The 19,111-nt window shown below is 37.4% G+C and overlaps 2 protein-coding genes and 1 pseudogene across 2 annotated transcripts; all 3 read right to left on the bottom strand.

Annotated features, from left to right (window-relative positions):
* Positions 1 to 1,772: 1,772 nt before the first annotated feature.
* Positions 1,773 to 2,844, bottom strand: LOC120188968 (homeobox-leucine zipper protein ANTHOCYANINLESS 2-like). Its single transcript, XM_039192331.1, has 2 exons — positions 2,524 to 2,844; positions 1,773 to 2,162 (listed from the first exon to the last, which is right to left on the bottom strand). The coding sequence occupies exons 1-2, from the start codon at positions 2,842 to 2,844 to the stop codon at positions 1,773 to 1,775; spliced, it is 711 nt and encodes a 236-aa protein (XP_039048262.1).
* On the bottom strand, positions 2,527 to 11,966 carry LOC120188967 (annotated as a pseudogene).
* A 171-nt stretch (positions 11,967 to 12,137) lies between these two features.
* Positions 12,138 to 13,335, bottom strand: LOC120188962 (homeobox-leucine zipper protein ANTHOCYANINLESS 2-like). The gene is made up of 4 exons (XM_039192328.1): positions 13,325 to 13,335; positions 12,939 to 12,943; positions 12,490 to 12,663; positions 12,138 to 12,401 (listed from the first exon to the last, which is right to left on the bottom strand). The coding sequence occupies exons 3-4, from the start codon at positions 12,643 to 12,645 to the stop codon at positions 12,153 to 12,155; spliced, it is 405 nt and encodes a 134-aa protein (XP_039048259.1). The 5' UTR covers positions 12,646 to 12,663; positions 12,939 to 12,943; positions 13,325 to 13,335; the 3' UTR covers positions 12,138 to 12,152.
* Positions 13,336 to 19,111: the final 5,776 nt, after the last annotated feature.

The raw sequence follows: 19,111 nt of genomic DNA, 5'->3' as shown, positions 1-19,111 counted from the left end.
AACAGTTGGCGCCCAATTAATCATTCAACTGCATTATCTCGTGATTTTTTTATTTTGAAAGCATTATCTCATCAATTTTATCGATGTGAGGGAGTGGGGATGGGTCCTTTGGGAGGGTACAGTCACGGCAAAGGGTGTGAGGATTGGAAAATTGTGGGGCTAATCAGTGATATGTGAAAGGGGAGATTGAGTGATTGAGAACTCCAAAAAGGCTGTTTTCCAATATCTCCAATGCTACTGCTTTCATTTCATTTTCCTCACTTTTTTTGTCATCTTCACGTGTATCAAATTTTATGTTTGAAATTATTGACGGTCTATGATTTGTACATATATATTTTTATTAAAAATTAGTATATTTAATTATTGTCATCTTCCACTTTTCTACTACTTGTATCTCTTCAATTGATCCAACATTAAACTCATCTCAAAATAGTGTGAAATATACATACGAGTGGTTTTCTTAACCCATCAGTTATTTGATGTTGAGCTAGAATATAATTATTTCGAAGACATTAATTTATTAATAACTTTTTCCTCTAAATATCAAAATTCAAATGTTTTAAACGATCATAAAAAATTAGATTTATATGTTGTCATTCCACCGAGGGGAAACACAATAGAGATATGTCAAGGTCATAGTCTCCTAAAAATTTAAAAAATTAATTTAACCCTTTAAAACTTTTTAAAAAATTAATTCGGTCTCCACAAAATTTTTAAAAATTCAGATTAAGTTTTAAAATCTTTTAAATGTTATTAATTAAATCCTTTTTGTAACTTTTAAAAATTCTCATCAAGTTTCTTAAAATTTTAATTAGACTCCAATTTTATTAAAAATTGTAAATTGAATCATTCAAAAAAATAAAAATTTAATTTAAACCTCTAAATTTAAATTTTTTTAAGTACATCCTCAAAATATATTAATTGCTTAACCCTCATGTCAGTTAATAATGCACTTAACCAAGTCATTTCAGTGACAACACAAGTTAGGGGATTTTTTTTGTACTTGGTTAAGGGATTTTTCTTTGCTCAATCGAAGTTAGTACACTTACAATGTCACTCCATATACTTTTTATATATTTATTAAAATTTAATTTATTGATAAATGGATTCGTTCGAGCACAGTACGATCTATTACACATAACTTCTCTGCTCACGTTTTTTCATGAACAAACTAATGTCAAAGATTTGAGCAGCTAAGCAATCAAGCATACAGATCCCTTGCATTATAATCCAAAGCAACCCCTTTCCTTTTCACCTTCTAATACCGACGTGGCTCTGCTTTATTCACTTCTCCACGTAATCCCCTACACAATGCAGTAAATGAAAGCAACGCTTTTCTACCAACAGCTTATTTATTCATTGCCCATGCACGTCACTCCCACTTCCCCAATCTCACTTTCATCGGCTGCGCGTTGTTCTACGTGCTCGATCGCCACCAACTGTGTTAATGGAAAGTACGACATTGGAAACTTTCAAAGTAATGAAATGAATACATTCATTAGAAAAATAAAACCCCCAAATCCTTGAAGGAAAAGTGACAAATGGGTTTCGACCTTCTTTTCCACCCATAACTAAAGGGTCGACATGAGTCAATACCCGAACCACCACCCTTGCCATGTGCCGCACCGACTCAGTCAACCATGCAAGGTGCCTCCAATTAGAGGTTTGTTCTTAACTCAACACCCCTCAACTCACTGAGTCACACTTGTTTCTCACAAAATACAACTAAATACTACACGTTAAATTAATAAAACTGTCAAAAGAAACTGCAATCAGCTTTCGTATTGAAGGGCGGCTTTGATCTTTTGTACGGTGCAGGAGATGAGATTATTGACCGTTTCCACCGACTCCAGCGTAAGCTTGGCTATCGGTAAACTGTTGACCAGTATCTGAAAAGCAACCGTGAGAAGGGACCCACTCACCCTCTGGGACTCTCCGCCATTCCCGCTAATATGTCCATCAGAGACGGGCCCACGAGATCCTGGACCATCAGGGATGACAGCAAAACCGGAAGGGAGTAACGCCACGTAAGCTGAATCACCACCGTTCATAACGAGATTCATGGCCGGAATGTCAACGGGCGCGTACACAACAAGCGAACCCGCCGCGTCTGTGCATGTCTCCTGTAGTATCAACATGCTACTCTGGTTTGCGTTCATGGCCTGCACACCAAATACAAAAAATAATAATAAAGAATTTTCTCGAGAAAATAATTTGGTCCCGAAGTGTCAGATAATTATAAAGAAGAGTCAAAATGAGAAGTCGAAAACTTTATTCATAATAATAATTGAAAAAGCTAGAAAGATAAGAAACGTCCTATACTTTTGACTTTTTAAAAAAAGCTTATTTCAAATCACTGCCATCGAACTGTCCTCATAGATACTTCCAAATTCCACACTCGTCCTTTCCGACTCACCTTTTTTCCTATCCGACCTACTCCTGCGATCATCTCATCTCATTTTCTTTTGTTTTTATTTCATTTTTCGATGTGGAAAATATAATAATAATGATGAGTATACATACGTTGGAGCGGAGGAGGGAGACGCAATTGCCTTGATCTTGGCCTTTGGCGATGTGGGAAATCTCTTGCATGGGACCACCGTTGGACAGAATGTCCCACTCGCTCCTCAGCCCTTCATTACGCAGGAAATCGAACAGTCTTTGAGGTGACACCGGTAACCACACCGAAGTAGCGGCGCTCAGCACAATCCCCGACGGCTCGCCGGGATCGTCGACACTCTTCCTAGTCATGACCCTAACGTCTTCGTCAACGTTCCCGGCGTTTAGCTTATTCCATTTGTGAACCGTCGATGCACACACACCGGCACAGAAATTATCAGTCATTCTCTGCGCTAGCTTTAACATGCTTCGCCTCCCACTTGAAGTTATAGCTACAAAATAAATAAATAAATAAATACAATGAAATGAAATTATATTTTATATATTCCTCTTCTTAGGGTTATGGGTTACAAGTATGGTCTCCGGTATGAACAGTGGAGGACATGAGGATAGCAAGACATTCACATTGGCGTTGAAGGGTGGCGACCCAACGTTGGGCACCAAACGCCATGCCGGAGCTTAGTAAAGGGCGATAGAGTTGGTGAATTAGGCTCTCGTCGTATTCTGCATGTTCAACCCACGTAACCTGCAATTTTTCAGTATCAATCGTCACAGGCTTATTCCATGCAGAATTTTGCCAATGTTACACTACAATCATTGATACTAACGAAAGATCTCAAATTTCCCATAAATAAATAAGAAAAAATGTACTTGTTGATAACATTCAATTATCACTAGCCAGGCCTGAGTATAATATTGTAAAACATCGTTATTGACAAACGATTTTTATTTTAATAATATAAAAGGATGAATGCTTTGGGATCAACTCTATGAAAGAAAATAACATCTGTTATTGTGACATGGAGCTGATTGTACTGATGTCGGCTCAAAGATTAAGATACAAACAAGGGGAGCTGGTCGATGCTTTGAGTTTCGTTTTCTTGATTAAAATGCCTAAAGGGTCCTATGGGAGAACCCAGGCAAAAGGATTGGAATAGAAACATCAAACAATAGTTTATTCACAATGGGATTTATATGAAATTAAAGTGTTCAAAGGGCACAAAAATTAAAGAGTAATTAGAGGCTTCCATTGATATAAAATTAATGGCAGTGAGTGGAGTAATCTCGAATTGTTCAAATGGGGGGTTATTTTAATAGTGTTTAAGCAAAAACCCAGTTTTTGAAACTTGAAATTTAGACAATATTTTTGACTGTAAGAAGAAGCATTGAGCATATGAATGAAGTAAAGACACTCCCTTTTGAATTTGTAGGAAGCTTCGGATTCTTAAATGTTTTTTTCTATATAACAAAAAAAAGTTACCTTAGAGTATCCATTAGGCACATCTTGCACAACACAACCGGAAGGAAGTCTCCGGCAGTTTACGAATGTTGTCGGTGCACCCGAAGTTTCTCGGACGGTGTCGACAGATACGTCGACCACCGCTCAAACTCCCTCGGCATGCTGCTTGCAGAACCTTAGGAGATTGACCTCACGGACTGGGACCAAAGGAGAAAGTACTTGCAGCTCAGCAAGCATCTGGAAGGAAAGAAATAATTGAGCGAATATGGTGATGCGAAAAATAAAAATAAAGCTTGAAACTTTGAGCTTACTTACCCGTTGAATTGCACCATTTATGGTTCCTCCCATGCCACTAGATATCACATCAGTAGTAGATGTTCTGGCAATCATACAAGGAAACATCTCCGCCCAACGATTCTATATAGGTGCAAGCAAAAATTCAGAAATGAATTAAAAAAAAGCCCATGAATTCAAGCGAAACTGAGCAATTTTAGGGATATATGTAGTTAGTTTACCGCGTCCATCAAGGTTTCAACAAGGGCCAAACTGTTGATAATCACCATCCCCATCTCTCTGGATGCCTCGGAGACGAACCCGGTGGGTTTAATGCCGATGCAAGGGGAGAATGTTTTTGTGTATTCATAATGGTTTAGTATTTCTCTTCCACCTTCCAAGCTCTTAATCCAAAGTGGTTCACCAGTCTGAGCCATCTTAACCAATTCATCCATCGCATCCAATGCCAGTTCCAAAAGCACGGATCTTTCGACGGATCGGTCGAGTCCGGTTGTTGTCGGTGGAACCACCGGCAATGAATTCGTAACCACACCACTAAAAACCGGACCCAAAGGCAATGTTGTAGCCACGGTGCTTAAACCAGCAAAGTCATTGCTACCAACTCCGAGATCCAGATTCGAGTTTGGCATTGGAGGTGCAATTGAAGTGACTAGTGATGAAATAGGTCGCCCTAAAAACTTGCCGGCGAGTGCACAAACTCGATCTAACTCGCCCTTCAAACAAGCGTTTTCGATTCTAAGATGTTGCTCTTCGAGAGATATGTCGCCGATAATTGCCGGACCGCCGTAGTTGTGACGTCGGACAGAATAATGATTATCATAAAAAAGTCTCTAGGGTTTAATAAAATATTATAAAATCAAACAATGCCTAAAATCAGTCCACAAGCCGGACTGTTATAGCCAAAAATCGTCTTTATTCGAACTTTGCCAAAAATAGCAAAATCCCGAAAATCACTCTAAATTGAAATTCGACATAAAATAAGCAATCTCCAAAAAATCCGGCCTAAATCAGATTTAAATTGATTTCCTAATTGACAATCGAAATATTACCATAAATAGTAAAAAATATCTAAATCTAGTGATTCGGAGGGGAAAACGGCAGAATTTGAGGTTGAAAAAAAGATCACACGGAGCGTAGCTCAGTGTGGAGAGCGTGCGCGTCGAAAAGAGCTTTCTGGATTGAGGTCTTATGCACGATCCGACCGATCCGATCCGTTGATCCGAAAATTCGAATAACCGATCCGATTTTCAATTTTCGGATAGTTCGGATCGGGTATCCGAATTTTTTTTGGATTTTCGGATCGGATACGGATCAATCAAAATTTAATTTCAGATTATCCGAAAACCCGAAAAAAATTGGGCCATTTCCTTTTTTTGCTTCTAGAGATACAAGGCCGTTGTTTGGAAGAAACCCATAAATCATTCAAGTTTTACAGGGACATCCTTCGACTCATTTTGTCCTAATTCCTACCTGCTTCGTTTGCCGCGGTCTTCAAGGATCAAATACTAGCGCTACCCAAAAATGACATGTTATTCCCGATTAGACCATGTCCTTGAAAAACTTGAATAAATTTATAATACGTAATATCAATAAAATTATCTGCCGTAAATGCTTTCATATTCTCTGCCTGAATAGTTTTGTTTCGTTGTAAGTTCCGATAATTTAGACTCGTAATTATATTATACAGCCTATGTTATATGGACTTTCCACAAATGTAGAGCATTGATATGTTCACAGAAGAAGCAAAAAGAGTTACAAAAGAAGATCCTAAACCATTCAGCTTACTTTTTTATCACATCAGTCATCAAATGTTCTCATAAATCCCGCGAATAAAGCCAGGTATTCCATAACAATTGCCACGTAAAATCTCCATTCTACCATGCAACAAAGAATGCACCAACTGTATCAAGCTGGAATTGCTAATGATGCCACAGGATTCGTCAACGGAACAGTGGAATACTATGCGATTAATTCACTGAAATATAACTCTACCAAGATTTATGATGGTGCCATCGTATTTCGTAGGACACATGATGATTGGTGCATTAGGGCATGAGAAGTGCGTATATCTTAGAATATATATAGAGTTCTTTACATTCATCAATCTTGGAATTAGTATTTAATTTCTGTTAATTTTTTATGAACAACTAAAATAAGACGAGGGCATTAACATTGGTAGAAATAAAAATATTAATTTTAAAAATGGTAATATTACATATTTAATCAAATATATTTCGTTTGTGAATAAGATCATGATCCCGTAACAAGTAATAGTAAATTACCCTGTTAACTATCTGATTTAATTTCAAGGGTTTAGGTGGATAAGATAAATAAAAAAATTAGAAAAAGGAGAATTTTTTGTTCTAACAAAAATCGGATTCGGATCCGAATATTTGGATATCCGATCCGAAATTTCGGATATCCGAATGTTCGGATATCCGATTTTTTCGGATCGGATACGGATCATTACTTTAGGTATCCAAAATTTTCGGATATCCGAAAATTCAGATCGGATAATATCCGATATCCGATAATGCACACCCCTACTTGTAGCCAAAATTATGACCAAAATACTGAAACATACTCAAAACGACCCCAATGAGGAACATGTCACAATCAATTCCCGTCTTTGCGCTGATATGCCAATTCATGGTATCTCAGCGTCATCAAGGTGCAATCTGACAGCTCAGCATCATCTGTCTCGGATCCCCCCGCATCAGTCACCCCGAGTTGGAAAGAACTCGTCCTCGAGTTCAGAGTAGTGTCATCAGAATCCACAAAACAATGACTTAGGTGATTCACATTAAAGACATCAGAAGTCTTCAAGTGGCTGAGAAGGCGCAACATGTAAGCATTATCATTGATCTTCTGCACGACCTCACAAGGTCCAATCTTCCGATCCTTAAGCTTATTATACTCACCAACAGGAAAACGATCACGAGTTAATACAGCCCAAACAAAATCACCAACATCAAAAAGTACCTGACGACGATGATTGTCGACCCGAGTCTTGTACTTGGTATTGCTCTCATGAATGGTCTGTTTCACCTGCTCATGGATACCCCGAAGATAATTTGTCATCTCATCTGCTTTAGGACTGAAACGACCTATACGTGGAATAGGTAAGTCCAGCACCCCGGATTGGTTCTGACCATAGACAATCTCAAATGGGTTTAAACTTATGGTTCTGTTTTTTGATCTGTTGTAGGCAAATTCTACCTGAGGCAATGCCAAATCCCACTACTTCGGCTTCGTTCCTACCAAACACCTCAAAAGGTTTCCCAAACTTCGGTTCACCACCTCGGTCTGGCCATTCGTTTGGGAGTGGTAGGTGCTACTGAAATTCAACTGCGTTCCCAGTTTCCCCCACAGGCTCTTCCAGAAATGACTGATGAACTTAGTATCACAATCTGAAGTGATGGATCGAGGAACACCATGTAAACGCACAATCTCATTGAAATAGAGATGGGCAATCCGGTCAGCATCCATAGTCTTCTGCAAGCTACAATGAGCCATCTTGGAAAACTTGTCAACCACAACAAATATAGAATCTAAGGCCCTTTGGGTGCGGGTAAGCCTACTACAAAATCCATGCTGACATCGAACCAAGGAGCTTCAGGAACAGGTAAGGGAGTGTACAAGCCCACATTGGTGAGAACTCCCTTAGACCGCTGGCACACATAACAACGGTCCACAATGGGCCACATCATTGGTCAACTTGGGCCAATAAAAGTCAAAGATATAAGGGCCAAGGTCTTATCTCGGCCAAAGTGTCCCTCATTATGGAGTTCACTTATAATTTGCTGCCTCAATGAACAATCTAGAATGCATAACTGTAATCCACGAAACAGATACCCATTATGCAAAACAAAATCATGACGGTGACCCTCAGTTACCTCCTGAAATATCCTTCCAAAGGAAGGATCAACTGCATACATATCTGTGAACGTCTCAAAGCCTGCAACTTTAGTACTCATGGTGGTAAGAAGTAAGGTACGACGGCTCAGGGCATCTGCGACGCGGTTCAAACTCCCTGCTTGGTGCCTCAGCGTAAAAGTGAATTCTTGCAAGTATGCCACCCACTTGGCATGACGTCTACTCAGCTTGTGTTGGTCATTGATGTACTTCAAGGCCTCATGATCGGTAAACAGAATAAACTCCTTCTGTACTAGGTAGTGACGTCAATGCTTCAGGGACTGAACTATGGCATAAAACTCCAGATCATAAGTGGAATAATTTTTCTTTGATCCCGATAGTTTTTCACTGAAAAAAGCAACCGGACGACCTACCTGACTCAGAACACCACCAATGCCAATGCCAGATGCATCACAATTTACCTCGAACACTTTGTCAAAATCTAGAAGTGCCAAAACTGGAGCCTCGGTCATCTTCTGCTTGACCAGTTGAAAACTGGCCTCTGCCTCCTCAGACCACTGGAAATCACGCCCCTTGAGGCACTCTGTGATAAGGACGATCAGAGTACTGAAATTTCTAATGAATCGGCGGTAAAAAGACGTCAAGCCATGGAAACTTCGGATGTCATGTAAGGTCCTTGGTCTGGGCCACTCCAAGGCTGCATCTACATTTGACTGATCTGCATGAACACCATCAGTAGACACAACAAAACCAAGAAAAGTCACAGAAGTAGTGAAGAAATAACACTTCTTTTGATTGACAAACAAGCACTCCGTTTTCAGCATCTCAAAAACAACACGGATGTGATCAAAGTGTGAAGTCCATGTTGGACTATAAACAAGGATATCATCGAAGTAAACTACAACAAATTTTCCCATAAAAGGCCTCAAGACCTGATGCATAAATCTCATGAACGTACTAGGCGCATTGGATAGCCCGAAAGGCATGACCATCCACTCATACAACCCTTGTGGCGTTTTAAACGCCGTATTCCACTCATCTCCAGGTCTTATTCTAATTTAGTGGTAATCGCTCTTAAGGTCAATTTTTGAGAAGACCTTAGAACCAGATAGCTGATCCAACATATCATCTAGACGGGGAATTGAAAACCGGTACTTCACTGTAATTCTGTTGATCACTCGGCTGTCAACACACATACGCCAAGAACCATCTTTCTTTGGCACTAGTAGAGCAAGGACTGCACATGGGCTCATACTCTCTCGGATATAGCCCCTCTCCAACAACTCTTCCACCTGTCGCTACAAGTCTTCAGCCTCCTTGGGACTGAGGCGATATGCTGGTTGATTTGGCAAACTTGACCCAGGAACAAGGTCAATTTGATACTGAATATCACTCATAGGTGGTAGCCCAAGAGGAAGATCTTTTGGCATCAAGTTAGAGAATTCTGCTAGCAGCCGCTGCACCTCTACTGGTAAATCTGCATCCACGTCTACTGCATTGTTCTCGCAAGGTAGTAAGACATAGACCATGTCGCCATGCTCAATCTCATCTAAAAACCTGGACATAGAAAGCAGAGTAGTATTATTTGTTACTGGGGTAGGAGTGAGTCCTACCTGCCGGGGTGCCAACACAATCTTTTTTCCATTGATGCTAAGGGAATATATATTCTTCCGTCCATCATGAATGACACTGCGATCATACTGCCAGGGTCGGCCCAACAATATATGACGCGCATCCATGGACACAACATCACACCAGGCATTATCAAAATATTTTCTACCAATTGAAAAAGACACGAGGCATCGCCTATCAACTGTTACCTCACTGCCTTTATTTAGCCATTACAACTTGTATGGCTTAGGATGACGGTCCGTCTTCAACTGCAATTTCTGGACAACCTCCTCGGACACTACATTCTCACAACTGCCACTGTCAATGATCATTTTACAGACTTTATTTGTAACTGTGCAGGTCGTGTGAAAAATATTGGTTCTCAACCAATCGTCCCCTGAATCGTCCTTGGGAGTAAGTAGACTCTTGCGAACGACCAGAGTCTCATGATCATCTCCATACAGTACATCATCAGTCTCATCATCGTCATACACGGGTTCGCCAATCTCCTCCATCTCGTCTTCCGCGTTTTCCTCAATCAACAAATTTTTGCCCTTTTGACTAGCAGGCTTCCTGCAATCAGTCGCCCTATGCACTTGTTCACCACAACGAAAACATCTAATAGTAGGGTTAGAATTACCCTACGGTGGCTGTTGAGCAGGACGAGAATCCTGAGGACGAACTAGCCGACTGTTGTGATCGTTCCTGATCACTGGTCTCCTATTTTGTTGTTTTTCAACAGCAAGTGCACGCTGGTAAGCTTCTGAAACACTCCACAATGAATGAAGGCTAAGGACATCTTGTAAGGGCTGGCGTAAACCCCTCAAATACTGCGCCACCATTTGCTCCTCCGTCTCAGATAAATCGTTCCGGGCGACCAATTGGTAAAACTCCTCCGTATAATCATCGACTGATCGTGCGCCCTGCCTCAACGCATGAAGTCGCTGAAATAAGGTTTACGTGTAGCCGAAGGTAAGGAAGTGACCCTTCATATTCTCCCAATCAATGATCTTGGCCTTGCCTTGTCTTTCTCGTGAACGTCGCAACTGTTCCCACCACGCAAATGCTCTGCCCTTGAGTTTGATGACGATCAGTTTCACTTTCACACGATCGGGGACTTCTTTAAATTCAAAAATACGCTCTTCATTAATCCAATCCACGAATCTCTCGGCCTGTAGCGTACCAGAAAACTCAGGGAGATCGACCCGAAAACTGAGGTATCTATGACGCTCCTCCCGACCACGGTGCTCCCGGAATAGAACACAATTATGATATGGGTTTTCGAAAGTGGAATTGGTATCGTGATCAGAGACCTCACGATTCTCGAAGTTTTGCGCCGCCAGGCGCTGGGTTAATTCTGGGACTTGCCTCTGCAAATCCGCAATCATCACATCCTGAACGATGCGATCACGGCGTTGGGCTTCCTCATTCGGAACCTGCTCACGACGACCACGACCACGACCTCCAACAATTGAAACTGGTGAAATTTCTCAGGAAGATGTTGAAGCTCTGACACCAACTGACGCCAGCCAGAATAATGATTATCCTGCAGACGCTCCAACAGATGATTCACAAGGAAAAATTCACCCAAAAAATCAGAGAAAAAAATCTATAGGATTTAATAAAATATTATAAAATCAAACAATGCCTAAAATTAGTTCACAAGCCGGACTGTTATAGCCAAAAATCATATTTATTCGAATTTTGTCAAAAATAGCAAAATCTCAAAAATTACTCTAAATTGAAATTCGACGTAAAATAAGCAATTTATAAAAAATTCAACCTAAATCGGATTTAAATTGACATCCTAATTGACAATCGAAATATTACCTTAAAAGTAAAAAAAATATCTAAATTTAATGATTCGGAGGGAAAAACGACAGAATTTGAGGTTGAAGAAAAAGATCACATGGAGCGTAACTCAATGTGTAGAGCGTGAGCGTCGAAAAAAACTTTTCAAATTATGATCTTATGAGCGATTCTGACACATGTAGCCAAAGTTATAGCTAAAAAACTAAAACATACTCAAAACGATCCCAATAAGAAACATGTCACAATCAATTCCCGTCTTTACGTTGATCTGTCAATTCATGGTATCTCAGCGCCATCAAAGTATAATATGACAGTTCAGCATCAAGTTGACGCAAATCGAGTTTTCCTAGCATCCCTAATAGACATGTTCTCAGCTCGAAGCTTGTCATTCTCTTGCCTCAACAATGAGTTCTCATGGCGTTCCAATTGAGTCTTGAATTAAAAAAAAAAGACCAAGTTAAGCAAAAAAAGAAAATAAAAGATACAATGGTTTGATTCTTGTTGATACCTTCATTTGTGTACGGCGATTTTGGAACCAAAACTTGACCTGTCTGGTTTCTAAGCAAAGCTTTTTGCTAAGCTCCAATCGTTGTTTCTCATCGGGATGAGGGCACTGCTTAAAGAGACTAAACCAAAAACCAAGAAGAAGAAAAAAAGGAAAACTTTTGTTTAAGGCCTTGAACCAACTAAAAAAGAAACTTCAGTTCGAAAACATGAAAGTGAAACCATACGCTTCGAGACCTTGGATTTGCTGTGGAGTGTGCCGGTGGTATCTCTTCTTCCTCGGTCGGTTGTCGGCGGCGTCTTCATCATCACCCGAAACGCCATCGATGTTATCACTTCCAGGACTGCTCTCTTGTTCCTCTTCTCTACTTCTTCTCCCAAAACTTGCTTCAAAATTCTCACTCGTTCGAACCCCATCTCTTCGATTATCTATACTCGGTTGCTGCTGCAAACACCACCCCAAAAAAATCCAGATAAGTCCCTTAAGTGAAAAACAAACAAGCAACTTCATTCTTTAAGAGTGTAGTTATTACGAGAGCAAGAGAGAGGCCTGGAGAGTTGAATATGTTCTTAGGAAGAGAAGGAGAGACGAGGTGAGGCATGTTGTTGCTAAAAGAGATGTCGGCCAAAATCCTTGCACACCCAAAGCCTCCACCGGGGCTGTTATCGAAAAATCCCCCAAAACTCATCAAAGAAACTCCCTTTTTCTTAAACAAAAAACAAATATTTTTATCTGAAAATTTACAACCTTTGACTGTAACTAAACTCCCATTAGAGACTGATTTGCTTCATTACCAAGCCATGTCTTTGACTCTTTGCTTTGAGTATGAAAATAGTAAATTAGAAACTCCCAAGAAATAAAACCCAATTTTGCAGACTAAAATATACATTAAAATAATCTATCAAACTTTCGAACAAGGTCAGTATAAACGAAAGAGCGTAGAGAAGGCAAAAGGATAAACAAAATTCTAATGTCGCCAACTCTCTCTCTTCAAAGAAGTGATTTTTAATGGAGAAGGAGAGATAAAGAAGGCAAGTGAAACTCTTTATGACCTCCTTAGCTCTTCGCGCTGTCTTTCTTTTTCTCACTTTAAAAGGAAGAATAAGGCCGTTTTTGGTATTTGGTTTTAGGTCTGAAAAAGAGTAAGGGAAGGCCTTAAAATAAGTTGGATGGGCGATAGAATAAATGGGAACCCTAGTTTTGGCCGATAGTGTTGTTAGTTAGGGGTGTGCATTATCGGATATCAGATATTATTCGATTCAAAAAAATCGGATATTCGAACATTTGGATTTATGAAATTTCGGATATCTGATCCGAAATTTCGGATCGTCCAAATATTCAGATCCGAATCTGATTTTTGTTAGAACAAAAAATTCTCCTTTTTTCTAATTTTTTTTATTTATCTTATCCACCCAAACCCTTGAAATTAAATCAGATAGTTAACAGTGTAATTTACTATTACTTGTTACGGATCATGATCTTATTCTCAAACGAAATATATTTGATTAAATATGTAATATTACCATTTTTAAAATTAATATTTTTATTTCTACCAATGTTAATGCCCTCGTCTTTTTTTAGTTGTTCATAAAAAATTAAAAGAAATTAAATACTAATTCCAAGATTGATGAATGTAAAGAACTCTATATATATTCCAAGATATACGCACTTCTCATGCCCTAATGCACCAATCATCATGTGTCCTACGAAATACGATGGCACCATCATAAATCTTAGTAGAGTTATATTTCAGTGAATTAATCGCATAGTATTCTACTGTTCCGTTGACGAATCTTGTGGCATCATTAGCAATTCCAGCTTGATACAATTGGTGCATTCTTTGTTGCATGGTAGAATGGAGATTTTACGTGGCAATTGTTACGGAATACCTGGCTTTATTCGTGGGATTTATGAGAACATTTGATGACTGGTGTGATAAAAAAGTAAGCTGAATGTTTCAGGATCTTCTTTTGTAACTCTTTTTGCTTCTTCTGTGAACATATCAATGCTCTACATTTGTGGAAAGTCCATATAACATAGGTTGTATAATATAATTACGAGTCTAAATTATCGGAACTTACAACGAAGCAGAACTATTCAGGCAGAGAATATGAAAGTATTTCCGGCAGAAAATTTTATTGATATTACGTATCATAAATTTATTCAAGTTTTTCAAGGACATGATCTAATCGGGAATAACATGTCATTTTTGGGTAGCGCTAGTATTTGATCCTTGAAGACCGCGGCAAACGAAGCAGGTAGGAAGTAAGACAAAATGAGTCGAAGGATGTCCCTGTAAAACTTGAATGATTTCTGGGTTTCTTCCAAATAACGGCCTTGTCATCTCTAGAAGCAAAAAAAAGGAAATGACAGAACAAGATAATAACCCAAATAGCTCTGGGCTAATAATATAGCCCAATTTTTTTCGGGTTTCGGATAATCGGAAATTAAATTTTGATTGATCCGTATCCGATCCGAAAATTCAAAAAAAAATTCTAATACTCGATCCGAACTATCCAAAAATTAAAAATCAGATCGGTTATTCAAATTTTTAGATCGGATCAATGGATCAACAGATCAAATCGGTCGGATCAAATTATTTTGCACACCCCTAGTTAGTGTTCATCTCCTCGTTCTTTGCATGCTTCGCTGTGAGCAATTACTAAATATAAGCTTTTTCCAAATTCAAGAACTATCAAAGTCTTCTCCCCAACATCACCAACAACATAATTTCAAAAGAAAAAAGAAAAAAAGCTTCCGCCAATCACTTCAATCTTCATGCACCAATTACAAATCATTTAATTATTTTTATATTTAATATGTTGTTTTTATTATATTTTAGAAATAAATACCAACAACCAGTTGGTATAGTGGGATAAAGCATTAGGTCCCTTAAGCAAAGTCAGGGTTCGAATTCTGACGTTTGTGAATGGAGCAAACTCGGTTGGGAGGGTCACCCTCGCCTCTACAATCCAAATATGGATTTATCAGTCAATAGATCAGATATTAATGATTAATTAAAAAAATGGACGATGAATCTATCAATTGGTCCCTCATTGGTTAAACATAGTATTATTGAGTTCGAACAATTATATTTATAAGATATGTGTTTTCAACAATTAAGAAATATTCTAAACATATATTATTTTATAATTACTCTAGACTATTCGAAAAATAAAATAAATTGTTGGTTATACACTTATAATTGTGATGAGAGATTTTGGATTTATTTAAATAAAAAAACGTATTGTATGAATTAAACTCAACTTAATTTTTTTATTTTAGTCGAGTCGTTCGGGGTTCTATATTAATTTAATTATAATTATTTATAGTATTATAGTATAGATCAATTCTAATTTTTTGAGTTTCTCTAATCATATAAAATATATGTGTGTTTCTTCATTTTTTTCACATTATAATGTTATTTAATAAATTAAATAAATTTTAAAATTATTAAATATATTTATAATACTATATTTCAAATAAAAAATTTTGAGGGTAAAATACGAGGAGAAATAATTTGTAAAAAATCAAATTGAGTAAATGTAAAATTAAGGCTCTTAATCTTGTGGTCGTGGGATCGAGTCCCATGGTGGGCAATTCATAATTCTGACTGTCGGAGGTCTCCCACGGAAGCTGCTCTCAATCTGGCGTTGGGGGCAGCCTACTATCCTTCCTTCCCTTACCCCATTATATATGAGAATATGGTCAACTATTTTTTTTAAATTAAAAAAGAGAATATATTTTTAGTAAAAAGTATGAATTAAAGTTAAGTATATATTATATAGTGATATAGGAACATGTGGTTCACATTTAGTGCAAAAACCCTTACCCCATTATATATGAGAATATGGTCAACTATTTTTTTTAAATTAAAAAAGAGAATATATTTTTAGTAAAAAGTATGAATTAAAGTTAAGTATATATTATATAGTGATATAGGAACATGTGGTTCACATTTAGTGCAAAACCATACTTAAAATGTAATACCCCGAATTTTGACCAGTGACAAAAATATAAGTTTTGAAAGTTTAGTGGCTAAAGTATAAATTTTGAGAAGTTTAGGGACCGAAATTATAATTTTTAAAAGTTATATATTTTAGCATGTAAATGAACAGTTTGGATTAAAACATAGATTTGAGTGGGAATCAGATTTTTTGTACGAAGATTACATGACAATTTCGAAAGTCAAAGTCAAATTAATTCATATTTGACCAAGGAATATTTTGCTGGAAATTGATAATTTTTAAGTTTCATTAATGGCAAAAATGAAATTTCTTAATAATTAAATAAAAAATTCCATTTTAATGTTATTTAGCCATGTGTTAAGGCTAATTAACATTAGAAAATTCAAGAGAATTGAGCATTATCAGCTTCTTCCTTCATTTGGTCGTAAGTTCAAGTCCTAACAAGGTAAGGACTTTTATTTTGATTTTTAAAGCTATTTTCTTGAGAATTAGACTTCGGTGTAGTTAGGAAAAATGTTCTACATTCAATTCGCTACGTTTTGACATGAATATCACTATGGTTTATGTTCAAGTTCATTTTGAGTTGATAAAGGGAATGTTGATTTCTTGTGTTTTAGAGGTTATGAAGAGTTAAGTGATTTTAAGAATTGGTTCTAAGAATTGATGAAGAACCTAAGGATGAAGTTAATGAAAACAATTTAGATTTTGAATCTGTCAGTTTGAAAATACACCAGAAATTCTATAAAAATTATTTGGGGGTGATTTTTATATATTGTGTTATTATATCAATCTTGTTTTGTTTTAAATAAAAGGGGATCAATTTCAAGGTGTATAAAAAAGATATGAATTTTTAACTGAGGAAAGGTCAGAAAAACGGGCAGTAAATTCTGCACAAAACAGATTTTGTCGGTTAACTTTGAAAATTCACCATAAATTGTACATAATGAATTAGAATGAGTTCTTTATATGGATAGATTTGTATTCGAGTATAGTTTTCAATGGAAGAAACTGAATTAAATAACAGTGTGTATATCAATACAGAATATTGATTCTTTAAAGGTAATGCAAGTTGTCTTAATATGAAAATTTTAGAATTTAAGTTGAAATGGATTAGAAGATGAAGAGTAAGGTTTAAATATTGAGTATATTTTTGGATACTTGGAATTGAAGTTAAATGAAAAGAGACCATTTTGAATAAATTGGAAATGTTGAGAAGAATTCTAAAAGAATTCATTTTAATGGTTAGATGGTGGAATTCGAAAGGTTCCAAAACTTTGGGGACTTGTTTGCAAGTTCTTAAATGAACAAGTATAATTTGGGTATTTTGTTTAAGTGTTGGAATTTTAGTAATTAATGTAAAATTATCATAATTGTAACACCCCAATTTAGGGGCTAAATTTAAGAAATTATAACATGGTGGATTTAATTGGTATTTTAAAAGAAACAGTGGATTAAATTGTAAAATTTTAAAGTTGGCAGACCGTTTTAAGAAGTGCAGGAAGTTCAGTGACTAAACTCATGGTTTACCCATTTTTATTATGGGATGAATTATAAACCCTATTTGACGTGCCCAGTTTCTAGTATGTTTCCAGTTTTCCTCTTCCCCTCAACCCCTCTTTTAACTCCGATCTACTCGCCGTCTGACCTCCGATCGACGAGCCAAAACCACCATCGTGTTCGTTGTCGAGCGAGGAACAAAACCCCTCAAACCTTCATCGTGAATCGTCACCATTCGTCGTTAATTTCAGTCGGAAGTATCGTCGGTAATAACTCAATTTCAATTGTTTTTCATCGATTCACGAAGATCCGAGCATCCATTTACGACACCTCCCGAACCATCGTGTTACTTGCATCGTTCCGAGTCCGCCGGTGTCATCCTTGGTCTCCGTCGATGGCAGCGCGTGAGGAGGTGAAGTGGTCAAAGTTTCCTATTATTTGAAATCGAGCTCTCCGCCGTTCAAAATTGTGAACCGAGCTTTGTAAGTATCTCGGAATCGCTCAAAAATAATTTTTAAGAATTTTCCCATGATTTTTAGGCAGCCGGAAGGGGCCCTATGCGCCCCCACGCGCCGCCACTGCGCGTGGGGATGGTACAAATGACCGGTTTTACCGGTTTTGGAGTAGTCGGTTTGACCGGTCACAACCCGACCCGACCCGTTGACCGTTGATCGTTGACCAGCGTTGACCACTGTTGACCAAAACTTTGACTGGCTTTGACCGGGCATTAAACGACCTTTGACTTTGACAGAGTATACCTATCCTGACATTTTTCGACGTTCCTAATCCGATTCCGCAGTCCATTTTTTGAAATTTGAACCCAAAGGCCTCCAAATTGTCGGTCAAACCCAATTATTTTGATTTTGACCGAAAATTCCAAATTTCTAAAAAGTCATATTTTATGCTTTCGATGTCCTGAATCCGAATCCGAAGTCTGTTTCACCAAATTCGAACCCGATAAGCTATTTTTCACTGATTTAGCACCCTATTTGATCCGTTTATAGTAATTAAGCTTCGTTTTTGATATAATTTATGTTGATATGTATCTGAGGAATTATTGAAAGTTGAATTGAAGATCAAAGGCATTCGAATGGAATTTTTATGGTCGATCAATATTGCACAGAAATTGAGGTAATACTTTACTACCTCTTTATGCTTTATGGAACATGTTAATATTGGTAAATGCATGAATAAGATAATATTGGTCACTTTTATGGAGTTGGTTAATTTATACACTCGATATGAATGTAGTAGAAATTCGGTAACTGAATATGGATCGAATGACTAATATAAGAGATTGAAAGATTGTTAGAATTAAATTACAAGTTTGCGATTAGTGATAAAGAAATCAGACATGGATTTGTAAATTATATTTTATATCATCAAAGGTTAAATGTTAAAAGTACTTGGATGGTAAATTATGAGAATATTCCGGTAGGGTAAAATTATGAAAATACCCTTATATTATAGGATGACAAGAATTATCCCTGGAAGTTGGTTAATAACTCTGAAAAGACATATTGATCCGATATAACTACTGATGTGCATAAGAAATGTTAGTTTTATTTGGAAATTATGGATAATCGGTTTTAATCCTAGGAGAGTTTGTGAAGGAATCATTTCAAGATCAAAGAATGTTGGGGAATGCAATTAACCATTGGATCTCTAAAGTATTTATTTCGTTAAGAG

Source organism: Hibiscus syriacus, unplaced genomic scaffold, assembly GCF_006381635.1.
Source record: "Hibiscus syriacus cultivar Baekdansim isolate YM2019G1 unplaced genomic scaffold, ASM638163v2 tig00116951_pilon, whole genome shotgun sequence".
In the NCBI taxonomy this organism is placed as follows: domain Eukaryota; kingdom Viridiplantae; phylum Streptophyta; class Magnoliopsida; order Malvales; family Malvaceae; genus Hibiscus; species Hibiscus syriacus.
Note: the sequence above shows the minus strand (reverse complement) of the source record. Positions and strands in the feature narration are given on the sequence as shown.